Consider the following 17011-nt stretch of genomic DNA (forward strand, 5'->3'; position numbering starts at 1 on the left):
CAAAGAGCAAAAAGCTAAAAACTTGTCCTCTAATATCAGCAACAGGAGAAAAGTGCCCACTCTCTCCATTCCTGTTCAGCATAGCACTGGAAGTCCTAGCCAGAATAATTAGGCAAGAAAAAGAAATAAAAGCATCTAAATCGGAAAGGAAGAAGTAAAACTGTCCGTTTACAGGTGACATAATCTTATATCTAAAAGAACTCTAAGAATCGACCAAAAAAACCATTAGAACTAATCAATAAATTAAATAAAGTTGCAGGATACAAAAAACATACAGAAATTAGTTGAGCCGGGCTGGGCGTGGCTCAGCAGTCTAGCATCAACCTAGGATCCAGAAGATCACTGTTCGATTCCCAGTCAAGGCACATGCCGGGGTTGCAGGCTCGATCCCTGGTCAGGGGGGTGTGGGAGGCAGACAATCAATGACAACTCTCTCATCATTGATGTTTCTATCTCTCTCTCCCCCTCTCCCTTCCTTTCTCTCTGAAATCAAGAAAGATATATTTAAAAAATAATAATCAGTTGAGTTTCTATACATTAACAATGAAATATCTGAACAAGAAATTAAGAAAAGAATCTTATTTGCAATAGTATCAACACAAGAAAATACTTAGAAATAAATTTAACTAAGGCAGCGAAAGATCTGTACACTGAAAACTGTAAGAAAGAAATTGAAGAAATTTTAAAAGATACAAATAAATGAAAAGATATCACATATTCATAGATTAGAAGAATTAATATTAGTACTACCCAAAGCAATCTACAGACTCAATGAAATTCCTATCAAAATTCCAATAGCATTTTTTCACAGATACAGAAAAATAATCTTAAAATTTATATGGAACCACAAAAGAGCCTTAGGCAAAGCAATCCTGAGAAAGAACAACAAAGCTGAAGTATCACAATTCTTGATTTCAAACTAGATTACAAAACTATAGTCATAAAAACAGTATGGTACTAGCATAAAAACAGACACACAGACCAATGGAAGAGAATGGAGAGCTCCCCTCAAAAAAACCCATGCATATACAATCAACTTATCTTGACAAGGGCACCAAGAATACACAATGGGGAAAGGATAGTCGCTTTAATAAATGGTATTGGGTAAACAGGATATCCATGTGCAAAAGAATAAAACTAGACCTCTATCTTATCCACTCATAAAAATTAACTCAAGGTGGACTGAATACTTAAATGTAAGACTTGAAACTGCAAACTCCTAAAAGAAAACATAGGAAAGGTCCCTTGACATTAGTCTTAACAGTAATTTTTTTTATATGACACCAAGAAAGGCAAAATAAGGCAACAAAAGCAAAAATAAACAAGTGGGAAGACATCAAACTAAAAAGACAAGAAAGCTATCAACTATATAAAAAAGCAATATAAGGAACAGGAGAAAGTATTTACAAACCATGTATCTGATAAGGTGTTAATATCTAAAATATGTAAGGAACTCATGCAACTCAATAACCAAAAAAAAATCTGATTAAATTGGGCAAAAGACATGAATAGGCATTTTTCCAAAGAAAACACACAAATAACTAACAGGTACATGAAAAGGTGCTGAACACCACTAGTCACCAAGGAAATGCAAATCAAAACCACAATGTGATGTCACCTCACAACTAGTAGGATGGCTGTTATGAAAAAGACGAGAGATAAGTATTGGTGAGGATGTGGAGAAAAGGGAACCCTTGTGCACTGTTGGTGGAAATGTAAAATGGTACAGCCATTATGGAAAACAGTTTCCCTGAAAGATTAAAAATAGAACTACCATACAATCTAGCAACTCTACTTATGGGTATATATCGAAAGGAAACAAAATCAGTATCTGGAAGAGGTATCTTCACTCTCATGTTCAGTGCAGCATTATTCACAAAAGCTAAGCTATGGGGACAACCTGAGTGTCCACTGATGCATGAATGGGTAATTAAAATGTGATATATAAGTAACTGAAAAATATATACATAATTCTATAATTCAACATGGATGAACCTGGAGGATATAATGCTAAGTGGAATAAGCCAGACAAATATTGTTTTGTATCACTTATATGTGGAATCTAGAAAGCTTGTACTCATGAAAGAGAGTAGAACAGTGGTTGCCAGGAAAAAAAAAAAAAAAAGAAGAATGGTGCTTGCCAGGGCCTGGGGTGGCGATGGGAGGCTGGTCAAAGGGAGCAAAATTTCAGTTATAAGATAAATAAGTTCTGGGGATACAAGGTACAGTATGGTGACAATAGTTAATAATACTGTATTTGTATACTTGAAATTTGCTGAGAGAATAGAGCTTAAGTGTTCTCATCCACACACACAATGGTAACTATGTGAGGCGATGGATATGTTGTTTTTTTTAAACATATCTTTATTGATTTCAGAGAGAGAAAAGGAGGGGGCGAGAGAGAGAAACATCAATGATGAGAGAGTCATTGATCGGCTGTCTAGCCCGCAACCCTGGCATGTGCCCTGACCGGGAATCGAACCCCGATCTCCTGGATCCTAGGTCAATGCTCAACCGCAGAGCCACGCCCGGCTGGGCGGATATGTTAACTTGATTGTGGTAATCACTTCACAATGTATACATAAATCAAATCATCATGTTGTACACCTTAAACATATACAATTTTATTTGTCTATTATACCTCCATAGAGCTGGGGAAAATAAATAAATCCAACTGGGTGATCTAAAGATGGTAAAGACACCCGGCGAGGCGTGGCTCAGCAGTTGAGCATTGACCTAGAATCCAGGCGATCAAGGTTCAATCCCCAGTCAGGGCACATGCCCGGGTTGCGGGCTCCATCCCCAGTCGGGGGCGTGCAGGAGGCAGCCGATCAATGACTCTCATCATTAATGTTTCTCTCTCTCTCCCTCTCCTTTCCTCTCTCTGAAATCAATAAAGATTTTTTTTTTTTTTTAAATGGTAAAGACAAAGAGATTTGAGTGGGGCTTTAAGGAATACAAAACATCCTAGAGGAGAGCCAGGGAAGTATTCTAAGGAGAAACACTGCAGAAGAGACTGTCTCTCTGCCCACTGCCAGACTTGTTTTGAACTACCTGGGTGGCTCCATTGTCCCTCGGTTTATGGATATTAGCTCAGAGGTACATGAAGTAACGGAGCATAAGGAACTGGTAAGCACAGAAACTGGGATATGTAAAGGGAGGGAGGGAGAGGAGGAAGCCGAATGTGAAGCCAGGGAAGACTGACCCAACCTCCCAGACTCCTTCTATTGAGGGAGCTGGTAGGAAGGAATTATATTACACAATCCTAGGAAGAATCCTTCCCAAAGGGAACAATCTACTCCCTACCCTCTATTATTTTTTAAATCAGATTTAAAAATACAATACTTTTGAAGTATTGTATTTAAATCAGATTTAAAAATACAATACCTTTTTTGAAGATGAGGCATCTACATGGAAGTTCAGCTATTATATTTTGCCCTGCTGCTTTCATTCACATATTAATACACAATTTTGATTACAGAGGAAAACTTCTGTAGATACAGTGACAGGGACAGTAAATACAAATTTATGATGAAATACACACACTGTCCCGATGCACCTGTGCCTTGTTAATTGTTCACTTGACATAATAAACACCCAGGAAACACTGGTATTATTTTTTATCCCTCTGTGGAAATACCAAAACGTATTTTAAGCAGGGGGCTTTTCAGAGCTGCAACATCCTATTTTACTTTAAATAGTGCATGCATACTTTATGTGCTTGCTCTTGCATGCTTGCTCACTCTCTTATGCACATACACACACATACACTGGAGAAAGAACAAAGACTGAAAAGTGGAGAAAAAAACCTTAAAGCAGCTATTTATCCATCTACATTCAGCAATCACAGAGAGTGTGTGTGTGTGCGCGTGCGCACGCGTGTTTAATATATCTTTATTGATTAGAGAGAGAGGAAAGGAGAGGGGGAGAGAGAGATAGAAACATCAATGGTGAGAGAGTCATGATCGGCTGCCTCCTGCACGCCCCTGACTGGGGATCGAGCCTGCAACCCTGGCATGTGCCCTGACTGGGAATAAAACCACAATCTCCTGGATCCTAGTTTGATGCTCAACCGCTGAGCCACATCCAGGGGGCCACATAGAGTTTTTATAAAAAAGTACTTGTGGAAAACTCTTAGAGAGCATTAGTCTAGAAAGGAATATTGGTTCCCTGTAGCTTCAGTGTTTGTTCTACTTTACTTGGCATTGGCCATTATTTACTATTTAATATAACTGAGAGGGCTGACTTTTTTCCATAAAGTCGTGAACAGTCAGCTGCCTTATGTAAGAGACTGTTTCTCTGCACATTGTTGCAAACTATCTGGATGGCTCCACTGTCCTTGGAGACTTTTAATATACACATACATTTCTCTAATTCCTACATATGTGTATCAGTTCTTCAATGTAATGAGGCTCAGAGAATCTAAACAATGTGCCCGTAAAATACCTGATTCTAGTTAATGTTTCAGTTCATGTGGATTAGGCACTCAGAAATCTTGCAATAGCTTGGAGTCATGCGATATGGCAGGATGCTATTAATATGGATACTTAATTCTGTTCTGTTGTACCAATACCATCAGTGTTAGAAAACTGGAATAAGTGAAAAAATCCAACCCTACTTATTATATTAGGTTCTTGGTATGACAACATTTTGAGAACCCAGATCCATAAATAGGTTGGAAAGAAAGAAACAGATTTTTCAATGCATTAGAAGCCCTGTCGGAATGATCATAAGGTGAATGCAGCCAAAGGGCTGGTAGGTGCAATATTTTTAGGTACTATTTGTAGAAATTTCAAGTGCATCTTCTCTCTGAGAAGTAAAGTCTTTTGTGTCTTATGGAAGTATCACTGACTTACTGCTCAGACTTTTTTATGGAATGAGACACAACATAGGACTTTCTCAAAAAGAAGGCTGCCTAATGATACCAATGATATTGTTCTTTTTCTTCTTTGTCTTCTTCTTTTGTAGTTTATCCAATATCTGATTTTATTCAGTCTTCCATACAGACAAAATCACATACTGTGCAACCTTGTAGAGTCACCTCAGACTTCTTTGGCTTATCTTAGGAGATACTCTATTAAAACACTGCTATATACTCCTGACATCCTTGCAGCTGAGATAGTGTGAGGTTTGACCTCAGATAGTGGAAGCAGGAAAGAGTTAAGGAGGCAAGGTAAACAAATCTGAAAATGAAGCAGAAACCAATGATATTGTTCTTAATTTTACCAGTACCCTGTAATCTTTATCAGCTCCAAAACTAATAATTACAAGTGTGTTCCAGTGCCTGAGATAAGTACTCTATGTCCATCTTTCAAAATCCATTGTCATTTGCTTCTCTTGACATATTTGCATGTGACAACTAGTGTTTTCCCTTGCACTTGCTTTTTGAGAATTCAGTCTCAAAAATATGTGATAAACAAGCCAATTTTTAGGGCCACTTTTTTCATTCAAATGGTGTTGGTACAATGAATTGCTCCATCTTACCTATGTTTTGCTTTTCATTATTCCAGTATTTAAGTTTTGAGTTCCCTACAGTATCACTTGCCAGTTCGGTCAGTACCTTGTTCAGTGAAAAACCACTCTGTTGAAAATCCCTTCAGTGGGTGGTACCATGGAGCACTTTCAATTAACACGTCTTCAGAGACATCATCATAATCACAGCTATAAACACAGCTAACAAAGATCAATGAACTGGCCAGACCCAGTGCAAAGACCCTGAGGCGGGAGTGGCAGATTCAGGAAGTAAATTCAGGAGGCCAGCAGGGCAGGAAGAGAGTGAAAGGGAGTAGTAAAAGATAAGGTCTGGAATAAAGCCAGTTCACAACAGAACTGTTGACCCTGAGAAGAACCACTCAGAGATCACACCCACTATCGAAAAGATTTAAACCCAGTGGTTCTCAATCAGGAGGGGGGTTGCCCCCCAGGGGACATTCAGCAATGTCTGGAGATGTTTCGGTTGTTACAACAGAGAGGGGGGATTGCTATTGGCATCTGATTAGCTAATGGCATCAATTATCCAGGAATGCTGCTAAACACGCTAGAACGCACAGAACAGTCCCCCACAACAAAGAATTATCCCGTCCAAAATATTAATAGTGCCAAGGTTGAGAAACCCTGAATTAGACATATAAGTGGAGAAGTCAAAAAAGCAGTTGGGTATACAAGTCTGGAATTCCAGAGAGAAGTCTGGGCAGGAGAAATAACTTAGAAATCACAGAGATGGTGTTCAAAGCCGAGACTAAACGAGGTCACCAAGGGAGTGAGTGTAGCTGAGGAAGAGGTCTGGTGATCTGGGGCGCTCCCGCAAGAGATCAGGGAAGAGGGGCCGAACCAGCAAAAAGGCTGAGAAGAAAAAATAAGAATGAGGATTGAGGCAGAGATGTCTGGGGTTTGGAATGGGGAGATGTGAGATAAAGCCACCCAGGAGAGCGGGAGAGTCAACAGGCTAGGGAAGCCCATTCGGTGCACACATGAGGTGAGACTATAAAATGAGGCCAGTCATTCAGCGGCATGGATGCAGGTACAAAGTCCCCAGAGAGTTAAATTTACCCAGGTGTGTGGCTTTGACAAACAAGTGAGATGTGCCATCAGGGGCAAGGGAATTGAGAGCGAATTCAGGCTGTAATTCTGACGACCAACTATGAGATTTAAGCTTTGCAAGTAGGATCAATGGATTATAGATTGGGGGAACAGAAAAACTGGGGGAACTGGCATACTAGAGTGAATGAGGCTGAACATCAGGAGTGATCAGAGTGGGGTGCATGCAGCTGAAATTATGTAGGTTTGAAATGACTGGTCTTGGAAAAACCCAAGGAGTGCGTAGCTGAGATAGAGCAGAGGTCAAGAAACTGAGAAGGGAGATTGTTGGAAGATCATCTACATGTGTACTGAAATTATGACAGGAGGAGTAGAAAGAGTGACAGGGAGCCAAGGGAGCTAAATCATCCAGAAATAAGGGGGGGTAACCCTGGGATTAGTGGATGACTGCAAGAGTGGGGAAAAGCAGGACACAAACTATCTATGTACATGAAGAGAGATGGTCCCACTTTTGTACATATATTCTACAATAAAAATGCATTATTTCTCTGATAAGAAAAAAAAATTGTAAAAATTTTAGGGCCATCTCAAATACTCTTTTTTATTTATTTATTTTTTATTGTTTTTGTTTTTCTTTAATCGTCACCTAAGGATATTTTTTCCATTGCTTTTCAGAGAGTGGAAGGGAGAGAGAAAGAGAGAGAGAGACATTGATGTAAGAGAGACACATCAATTGGTTGTCTCCCACATGGGCCCCAACCTGGGCCCGGGGCCCAGCCTGCACCCGAGGTACGTGCCCTTGGCTGGAATCAAACCAGGACCCTTCAGTCTGTGGGCCAACACTCTAACCACTGAGCCAAACTGGCTGGGCTCAAATACTCTTTTTTATAAATTAAATTTATTGGAGTGACATTGGTTAATAAGATTATATAGGCTCCAAGTGTAGATTTCTGTGATACGTGATCTGTATATTGCATTGTGTGGTCAATACCCAGAGACAAATCATCTTCTGTCACCATATATTTGACCCCCTTTACCCTTTACTACCTTGACTTCCTTATACACACACACACACATTCAAATATATGTATGTGTGTGTGTATATATCTATATATATATGTGTATAAGATTCTTTGATACAGATTCTCTAGTTGAGTTACATGCTTCAGAATAAAGGTGTTAAAAATAGTAAAAACTTTCTTACAAATAATAAACAGCACTAATGAGGTATAAAGTGAATATTCTATTAAAAATCATGAAGCTTGAGAGAATGTCATTCTATCTTAATAAGTAATAATATTAATGTATACTATATCTACCTCAAATTCAAATTATTATTTTACTGAGTTCTGCCATTAAAACAAAAGGAATTATGCCCTAGCCAGCTTTCTCAGTGGTTAGAGCATTGGCCCTTAGACAGAAGGGTCCCGGGTTTGATTCCGGCCAAGGGCACATTCCTGGGTTGCAGGCTGGATCCCCCACCCTGGTTGGGGCCCGTGGGGGAGGCAACCTAGCGATGTGTCTCTCTCACATCGATGCTTCTCTCTCCCCCTTCCACTCTCTCTGAAAAGCAATGGAAAAAATATCTTCAGGTGAGGATTAAAAAAGAAGAAGAAGAAGAACTATGAGTTTTATTGGTGAGTAAACAATGTTACATCTGGGTATGTCTCCTCTTGTGAACACAGTGTCATAGACCTTTGAAACAGAAAGTTAGGAAAACATTTCATTCTCCCAGTTTCGGGAGCTCAGTCCTTCGTGGGAGGCAGGGAAGAGAGGAGAAAGAAAAGAAAGGAACAGGAAAAATATGTTTTCAGAAGGTTTCAGCCATCCCTGTGGGTAAGCCAAACTCCTTTGGTCTTTTAAAGCCTTAAATTTTGTCTAATACCAACCTTCTGTGTTTTCTCTTCATCGGTGAACCTCAGCCTCCCCTCAGAAACCCCTGAAAGCAAGAGGAGATGAAGGAGAAGGGAAGCAAAGGGTAGTGGAGAACAAGAAGAACGATTTTGCCCTGGGCGTGGCCAGAGTGACTTCCCAGGAAGCCCGGTGAGCTGCTACCAAGCCTAAGAGTCTAGGTGTAATTTAGTGTTTCTAGTCAACCTCTGAAATGAATGGGATAAGAATTACCCAGTGACCTTTACCATTCTGTCCTGTTTCTGAGCTATAACCTGCAAAGCAGTAGGATGGGTTTACACATTGGATACAACATGCACTCACCCCACAGAAAAATTCTTGTCCCTCCCAATAACCACAACCACTTGTATTTCATTCAACTTCCAGCTGCAATGCATTTCCTCTCAGGTTATCACAACAATATTCTGATAAGGTTGTGAAGACTGATACTATTACTAGCTTCCCTATAAATGGGAGATAGTAAGGCCCAAGTCTCAAGTAACAAAGTCCAAGTCACAACTCTATCCATCCCTTGAACAGACCCTTTACAGTGCTATGCCAGCCTTTGAGACACAGCTCTTGGGTTCCACCCATCCAGACCCTACCCCTTATTCAAGGCCAGAGGCACAGAGTAGGTTGGAAAGAGTGCTGAATTTGGACTCAGAAACCCTCAGTTAAAAGTACTACCTGCTCTACTTATTAGCTATGTACCTCTGAACAAGTCACTTAATCTCTATTCACCTCAGTTTACTTGTATGTAAAATGGGGATAACATCTGTTCTATTTCAGAATGCTTGGGAAGAACTGCGAATATATGTAGAAGCTCACAGTAAACTATTAAGAGCCACATAAACGTCATATATTATTCGAGGCCCAGTGTGAGTCCTATTTCATCCAGGAAAACTTCCAACCTTTCAATCCAGCCTACAATGAACCCTCCCCTGGCATTTCCTGCTATACTATTTATCTCAGCATTTGATATATTTGCTCTTGTATTGTTACTTAAATATTTCTGAGTCAGGAACACCTTCCCTCCACGGAGCCTAGCACAGGGCCGTAAGCATAGCAGTGCTCTATATTATCAATGTTGTGAATGAACTGCTGGCTGAGAGTAGAATCTTACCTTCCTGGTACCACAGTGCTCATTTCCACAAGAAATTTTAGAAAAAGTTTCCCTATGGTATATAGTCATATTCACATTCTAATAAGGGTACTTACTCACAGAAAGGCAGAGTTTTCTTTTTTAAAAGAAGAGAGAACACTGTGCAAACTGCTTGAAAAGACCAGAAGCATGGGCCAACCACAAATAAGATCCCAGAGGCTCCCTCAGTTGGGGGAATCCTGCCAAGATTCCCTCCAGAGGGAACATTTCCCCCCAAGGCCTCTCCTTAGGTTCAGGAGGCCTCACAGGGAAAAATCTTGCTGGAAATATTTGCAGCCCTTGTTTGATTTCTGTAGAAAATAAGGCATCCTAAAGATTGTTAACTTCTACTGGGGAAGATACACTCTAAATTATACAGATTATCTTTCTCAGAGCTCTTGGCAGCGTTCCCACAAACACCCAGCTGCTCGTAGCACTTTACCTGATCTCTGTAAACCAGTGAGCTGGGGCTTGACCGTGGTTGGTCTTTAAATGAATAAGTGGTCACTTGCTTCTTCAACAAGTCCAAGAAGTCAGGAGGCATGTACGGGGGAAGGTCGGTTAGTACTGGATTGTTTCTTTGCACAAGAGGTGGTTTTCTCCTTCCTTCATTTTTAAAATTGTAGGTTGCTGCCACTGGATTTAATAGGGATTCTTCGATAAAAGTTTTCAAGTGGTAAGTGCCGGGGACAGGAGTATTCTGTGGAAAATTGACATCGTTTTTCAAATCAGTGTGTAAACTGGCAACATCTCCGAAAGCAGCCTTCTCGAAAGGGTCACTCCTAAGCAGCATTTCTCTTTGTTTTAAAGTTTAATAAAATTCTATTAAAATATAGTAAACACTCTGGACAGAACAATAGTTCAAGAGAATCACAATTACTTCCTTTCTGAGACAGCTGCTGAGTTATAGCAAATGGGTTATGGCCATAGTTGAAGTTTGAACTTCCTAAAAAGTAGCTTTACAGATACTTCAACTTGAGATTCAACTCGACTATAAATCTCAGGCCTCTAGCGAGACCACTTAGGATGTTTCTTGACTAAATAAAAGTTATCCTACTCCTGCTTAGTAGATGCTACATGTTTCTGTCTAGCCCTCAAGTGGGAAGCTACGGGATAATGACATGAGGCAGAGAATGAATATGGCAGAGCATCTCGCTTCATTAGTCCAATAAGGGGTTTGGTACTTTCAAATCCCAACCACAATGTGGCTAAATGGCCAAACCTGAAGGTTTAGTCACTGCTGCTTTTGTGGCCATCTTTCCACTGAGCACTCAGCTCAGTTCCACCATTAAAATGAGTTCAATTCCAGGAAGGCTTTGGCCCAGGGGATCTCTCTGTTATTGCAGGGCGTGGATAGGAAATACTTCTGCAATATAGAAATGACGTCTCTTGAGAGGGAGATCTTCTGGTCGTTTTACTTTCGTGTATTACCATCTTGCTTTCTTATGCTGACCATATTAATGAATAAAAGTTTTCATAGGCTCTATGCCATCTAAGTGAGATTAAAAACTGAAACCCAGAAACCTCTCCAGATGTATGCTTTTTCCTTTCTTGTGTAATCTTTTTTTTTTTTTTTAGTATCTTTATTGATTTCAGAGAGAGGAAAGGAAGGGGGAGAGAGAGAGAGAAACATCAATGATGAGAGAGTCATTGATCAGCTGCCTCCCACATGTCTCCCACTGGGGATTGAGCCCGCAACCCGGGCATGTGCCCTGACCGGGAATTGAACCCTGGTCTCCTGGATCCCAGGTCGATGCTCAACCACTGAGCCACGCCCGGCCAAGATCATAAACTAGGTTGATCTTTCTTAGCTATTCTGTAACGCAACTAGATTTCTAGAGTTGTTTTACTTTTCCAAGCTTTTAAATAAAAAATTTAGTCTCATTCATATGCTAATATTAAAATTATAAGTATAAAATAAGGCCCACTGTAAGTGCTAGTGACTTAAAAGGTAAGACTGATTAAATCAAATACTAATGGAATAAGAATAGCATGAATAGAAAAGAGTAAAAATATACATACTGTTAATGCTACTCTCCACCACCCTTCTCGTTCAAAAGACGATGTCTTCCGGGTTGGTTTCTATTAACAAACATAAAATATGCTTATTCATTTGAAAGGCGATCCCTGGAAGTTAAATATAATTTAGAAAATATTTACTTGAATTAATTAATACCTGCACCAAATTGGTCAGTCTGAATTAAAAGCTACATCATGATCTATTTTGCCTGTAATATTTCTTTAAATTGCTATTTTATTATTTTAAGTGCTTTTTAAATATCTAAATTCCCTTTGGGAAAATTAGAGCAATAAACACCTGCATGTGACAGAGATACCATAAGGATAATTAGATGTGACAAAATTTGGTGTTCTTGGGAAGAAAAGAGTTGTGTAAATCCAAAACTGTATTTTCATAATTGTTAAGATTGATGGCTCAGTCCTTCTGTCCACTTTAGTGGGTGAAGAGAGCTCGTCCTCAGACAAGGATGAACTGGGGGACATGGCAGATTTTGGTGTCAAGGACTGTATAGATATTATGCCCTTAGATGTTCTAGATGCTTTAGAAAACCTAAATTTAAAAGAAAGTAATAAAGGAAATGAGCCTCCACCTCCTCCTCTTCAATGATGCCCCATTCGCAGACAATGCCCTCTGGGCTTTATTTGCCAATGAAAGTGAACAACTACCTTGGGTTTGTTTGGTGATTGCAATCAGGTCTGACACTTGCTATGTTGTATACATTCAAAAGGAAGAGAAAAAATATATATGATTTCCACTTAACTAATTTTTACTTCTAGCAGGGAAATATAGGTAACAGTGCAGGGGTGATCTCTGCTTCCTGTACCTTCACATGCAAAAGGCTCTCCTAGTACTCCACATTCAAACTGAAGAGGAAAACTGACATCTCTAATGAAGCTGCTGTGTGCATTTATGAATATTAATAAATAAAAACTGCTTGGACGGTTTACCCTAAAACCATGGCTCAGGTGATTGTGCTGGAGCTCAAGGTCAAAATGCGTAGTCATCAGATTAATATGACATTGGGATACAAACTCCTGGAGATATGGCAAACGTTGCCAGCTGCCATTTCCTAGATTTACATACATTATCAAATATGTATTATATAAATATACAGCCAGTTCTCTCAGCTTGTCCAGCTAGCTTTGACACTGAAGAGTCAGACTGATAGAGGAGCCAGACAGACTTGGGCTTGAACTCCAGGTCTGCCACTTACTAGCTAAGAGTACTAGGCAAATTACTTTGGCCCTTCCGACCCTCAGCTTCCTCTTAGGAGTATAAAAATAAGGCATATGAGGGTTGGCATGAGCATAAGGCACTGTACATATAAACACTTGCACCCACAACCAGTGCTCAATAATAAATGGTAGCTTTTATTTTTAACATCTCATCTAACAAGTTAAGCAGATTATTTTGGTATTCAGTTTCCAAGGACACTCTTGTCTTCCATAATAAGTACTCTATACCCTTTTTAAATTTTTCCACATTTTATTCAGCCTCACTGTTAACAGAACATAATTGCTCATTTTTCCTTTTGTGCTGTTCCCACTAAGTAAAATCATTAAAATATTGACTTCTACTTTCATTTATAATGTATTTATTAGTACAAAATATGGGTTATCTCAAGTAATAATGCATTAAAAATAATAAACAATCGAATCAGCAAAACTGATATAATTCATTGTTCCTGTCTAGCAACTTATATCCTCTCGATTTATGAGTACCCTTGACTTTAGTTTTACTATGAAATATATGCATTTCTCTAAAAAACATTATTTCATACACACAATCTGAATTCATACACACTAATCTGAATTTCCTTTTATACATTCCCTTTATTAGATTTATTATACTGAATGTTCTCTGTTGCACATTTATAGTCACAGAAATCAAACTTTCCCAGGCAGGTCAAAACAGGTCTCCCAACTCCACCTGGGCCAGGAAAATGAGTTGGGAAGGCCAAGGGAGAAGTAAACATGATATATCCAAAGGAAGGTAATTGCCAGCTGCTGTTTTGTTTTGCCCAAGGCAGGTGATCTAAACTCCACCCATCTATCACTTCAAATTCGCTTTTGGGGTGAATCACTTTACAAAAGATAGGCTAAACATCCCTAGTCCAAATTTAAACACTAAACAAAGGTAGTTTAAAGTATTTTATAAATACTAAACTCAAGAACCTGTCCATAAGCTGAAAAAAAAATAACCCATCTCTCGACAGACAGGAGAAAATGAAAGAAATCTAATTAAAGCGGTTGTCCAGAGCATTAGTCGTAGGGAAGGGGGGACATACAGAAAACAAAAGGCAAATCGGAAGGATAAGGGAGTAGCAAGGGCAGAGGAAATGAAACGAAGTAGAGCTCAAATAAAGATCAGAAGGACTACAAGGGGGTGAGAACAGGGAGGAGAGGAGGGGCGCGGAGGCCCGTCCGGAGATGGGGGACTTCTGGCGAAGAGTCGAGCGGAAGGCGCCAGTGGTTGGGCACCGGGCGGACGTCGGTGCGAGGCCAGGGGCACGCACGGCCACGCCCGAGTCTTCCCTTACTGCGGCGGGAGGGACGGGGCCTTCTGGCTGGTCCATCGCGACCTCCTCAGCGCTGGGCCGAGACTGGAGCCTGGTTGCCAGGAGACCCCGCGGGGCGCAGTGCCCAGTGTGCGCGTGCGCGCGCAGGCTTCCCCCCAAAGTGGTTCCCCAGTGGTGGGGGAAGGGAGGCAGGCACACGCTCTGAAGTCTGGTGCTTCGCAGCGTGGACTCACCAGAAAGCCTTCAGCTTCAGTATCTGCACCGAGACTTTTTAATTTTTCGCACACCTTGGGGCATGGGGGCCAACGCTCTAACCAACTGAGCACCAGGCAGGCTGCTCAGAGACTTTTAAAGGCGGTTAGGAAAGGCTTGGGCGTACCATCATCTCCATAAACGCTTTCACAAATCATCCCCAATCACGTAGCCCCAGGAAAGGGGACAGAATGCTTGGTAGGGATACCTAGCTCTAAGGCAAAAATCAGGTAGGACCCACTTTCGGATTGTTTCTATGCTCCTCCAGATGGAAATTCTGTGTCACTTCTCTTGCCTGACTTTGGAAGTAGAGCACTAGACCCAACAGGCTTTACTGTGAAACCACAGACCACCCTTTCCTATCAGACCCTTTCACTTTCAACCTTTTGATGTACCATCTCACCTATAAACAATTTCATCTTTCAAAACAAACCCTCCCCTCAACCTTAGTAATTCCATTTTGGAGAGTACCTGCTGTGTTCCAGATACTTCACATACATTAATTTAATCCCCACGACCCTGTGAAGTAGGTATTAATCTCATTTTATAAAGGAGAAAAGGGACCTCCTTGGACAGTTTCCTCAGCATCATACAGCGGCAGCAGAGCTCAAGTCCAGGTCTGACTCCAGTGACTGTGTCCAAACCACCATGAAGTTTCTGCTCTTTTACAAAATTTCAAGAGTAGACTCAAACTTTCACCTCCCATACTTTCCTAAAACCATCTTAATCTGGCATGAGCATACACCTTTTCATTAAATTTGCACTTGCTAAATTTACCAGTGATCCAATGGCCAAATCCAATGGGCATTTCTCAGCTTTTAACTTGCCCTCCATTGTCATTGCTGCATTGAATACTCCACTCCCTCACTCTTGAATCCCTCTCCTTCTCTACCAGAACTTGAATGTTGGCTGCGTTTGCTGTGATTTGTGCTTCTTTTGTCTATAAAGGTGGTAATAAACTGGTACCTTCCCCAGAAGGTGATTATGAAGACTGAGTGAAATGTTTGGAACCATGTCTGGCCCACTGTGTTCAGTAAATATGGTCTATCATTGCCTTTAGGACAAAAGCAAAATTTACAATCCAATTTCCTCTCCCTCTTCAGGAACTCATGCTTTGATGTACGGAGTTGACCCTTGAACACGGGATTAGGAGTGCCAACTCCAAGCCACCTAATGTCCATGCTAACTTTTGACTTCCCAAAACCTTAGCTACAGTCCCTTGGTATCCATAGATTGGTTCCAGGAGCCCCAGGGATACCAAAATCCTCAGATGCTTATGGCCCTTATATAAAATGGCTGAGCCTGGCTGGGCGGGGCTCAGCGGTTGAGCATCGACCTGGAATCCAGGAGGTCGAAGTTCGATTCCAGGTCAGGGCACATGCCCGGGTTGGGCTCAATCCCCAGTCAGGGCATGCAGGAGGCAGCCTATCAATGACACTCTCATCATTGATGTTTCAACTCTCTCTCTGGAATCAATAAAGATATATTAAAAAATAGTAAAATGGCTTAGAACAATGCATACAATTGGCTCTGCATCGGTAGATGTGAAACTCAAGGATATGGAGGGACTGTATTTACTGGAAAAAAAATCATGTTAACTGGACCCACCCTGTTCAAACCCATTGTATTGTTGTTCCAGGGTCAACTGTACTTACAAACCCCAAACATACCACTTTCACACTTCTAAGGTCTCCTCATATGCTAGCCCTTCTTTGACAGCCTGGTACACCCTCAAAGGTCAACTCCTCTGAGAAGTCCCTAAGCCTAATCCCTGGTAGCCCAAAGGGATCTTGTACTTACCTTTATTGGAAGACTTCATTGCGACCAATTTAAATCATAACCAAACACAGGTTTTTGTCTTACTTCTGAGTCCTTTGAATACAGGATTAAATTATTTGTTGAATAAATGACCAGTTTTCCTCTCTCTATATAAAATCAGAGGACGAACTACAGCAGTGCTTTTTAAAAATTAACCTGCAACCCAGCTGGCGTGGCTCAGTGGTTGAGCACTGACCTATGACCCAGATCACTTGATTCCTGGACAGGGCATATGCCTGGGTTTCAGGCTTGGCCACCAGTAGGGGGCGTGCAGAAGGCAGCCAATCAATGACTCTCTCATCATTGATGTTTCTGTCTCTCCCTTCTTCTCTCTGAAATCAATAAAGATATATTTAAATAAAAAATTAAAATTAAAAATGTGCACACAAACATCTGGGGATTTTGTTAAAACAGATTCAGATTCTGGGGCAGGGCCTAGAATTCTGTATTTCTAACAAGCTTTCAGGTGATTCTATGGACAACTTTTTGAGTAGCAAGTGACTAGAGAACTCCATTTCTCTTAAAATACTGGGATTCTAAATTCACTTAACATAGCCTTAAAACATATAAAAGGGAGAAAAATAACAGCCAGACACCAGGTTTGAAATAAAGAATTAAAAGGCCAAGAGGCAAGTAAAAACCAGAGCTTTCACAAATGTAAAAGACTAATCAAGCCCATCACTGTGTCTCACTTCATTTTCAGGAAAAAAACTGGCTCAGCAGACTAGGGACTGGTGCCCTAGAGACTAAAACAATATGATGAAAGGTACAGAAGTCCAGAAACCCACACAAGGTTTGAAACAGAAGGGAACATCTAGATGAGAAAATAGCTTGA

At 40.6% G+C, this 17011-nt stretch overlaps 1 protein-coding gene across 1 annotated transcript in view; it reads right to left on the bottom strand.

Moving 5' to 3' along the window:
* The window catches only part of STPG4 (sperm-tail PG-rich repeat containing 4), a gene marked incomplete at its 3' end in the record, with an annotated part of 307530 nt that extends 293367 nt beyond the window's left edge, over window positions 1–14163 (bottom strand). The window contains exons 1-3 of the mRNA XM_087813694.1: window positions 14128–14163; window positions 11591–11650; window positions 10011–10268 (exon numbers count right to left, since the gene is read on the bottom strand). Of these exons, the coding sequence (XP_087669820.1) occupies window positions 10011–10268; window positions 11591–11650; window positions 14128–14163 (354 nt within the window). The remainder of the gene's footprint in view (window positions 1–10010; window positions 10269–11590; window positions 11651–14127) is intronic.
* Between the last annotated feature and the right edge of the window lie 2848 nt (window positions 14164–17011).

Source organism: Miniopterus natalensis (assembly GCF_054644295.1).
Source record: "Miniopterus natalensis isolate mMinNat1 chromosome 13 unlocalized genomic scaffold, mMinNat1.hap1 SUPER_13_unloc_2, whole genome shotgun sequence".
NCBI lineage: Eukaryota > Metazoa > Chordata > Mammalia > Chiroptera > Miniopteridae > Miniopterus > Miniopterus natalensis.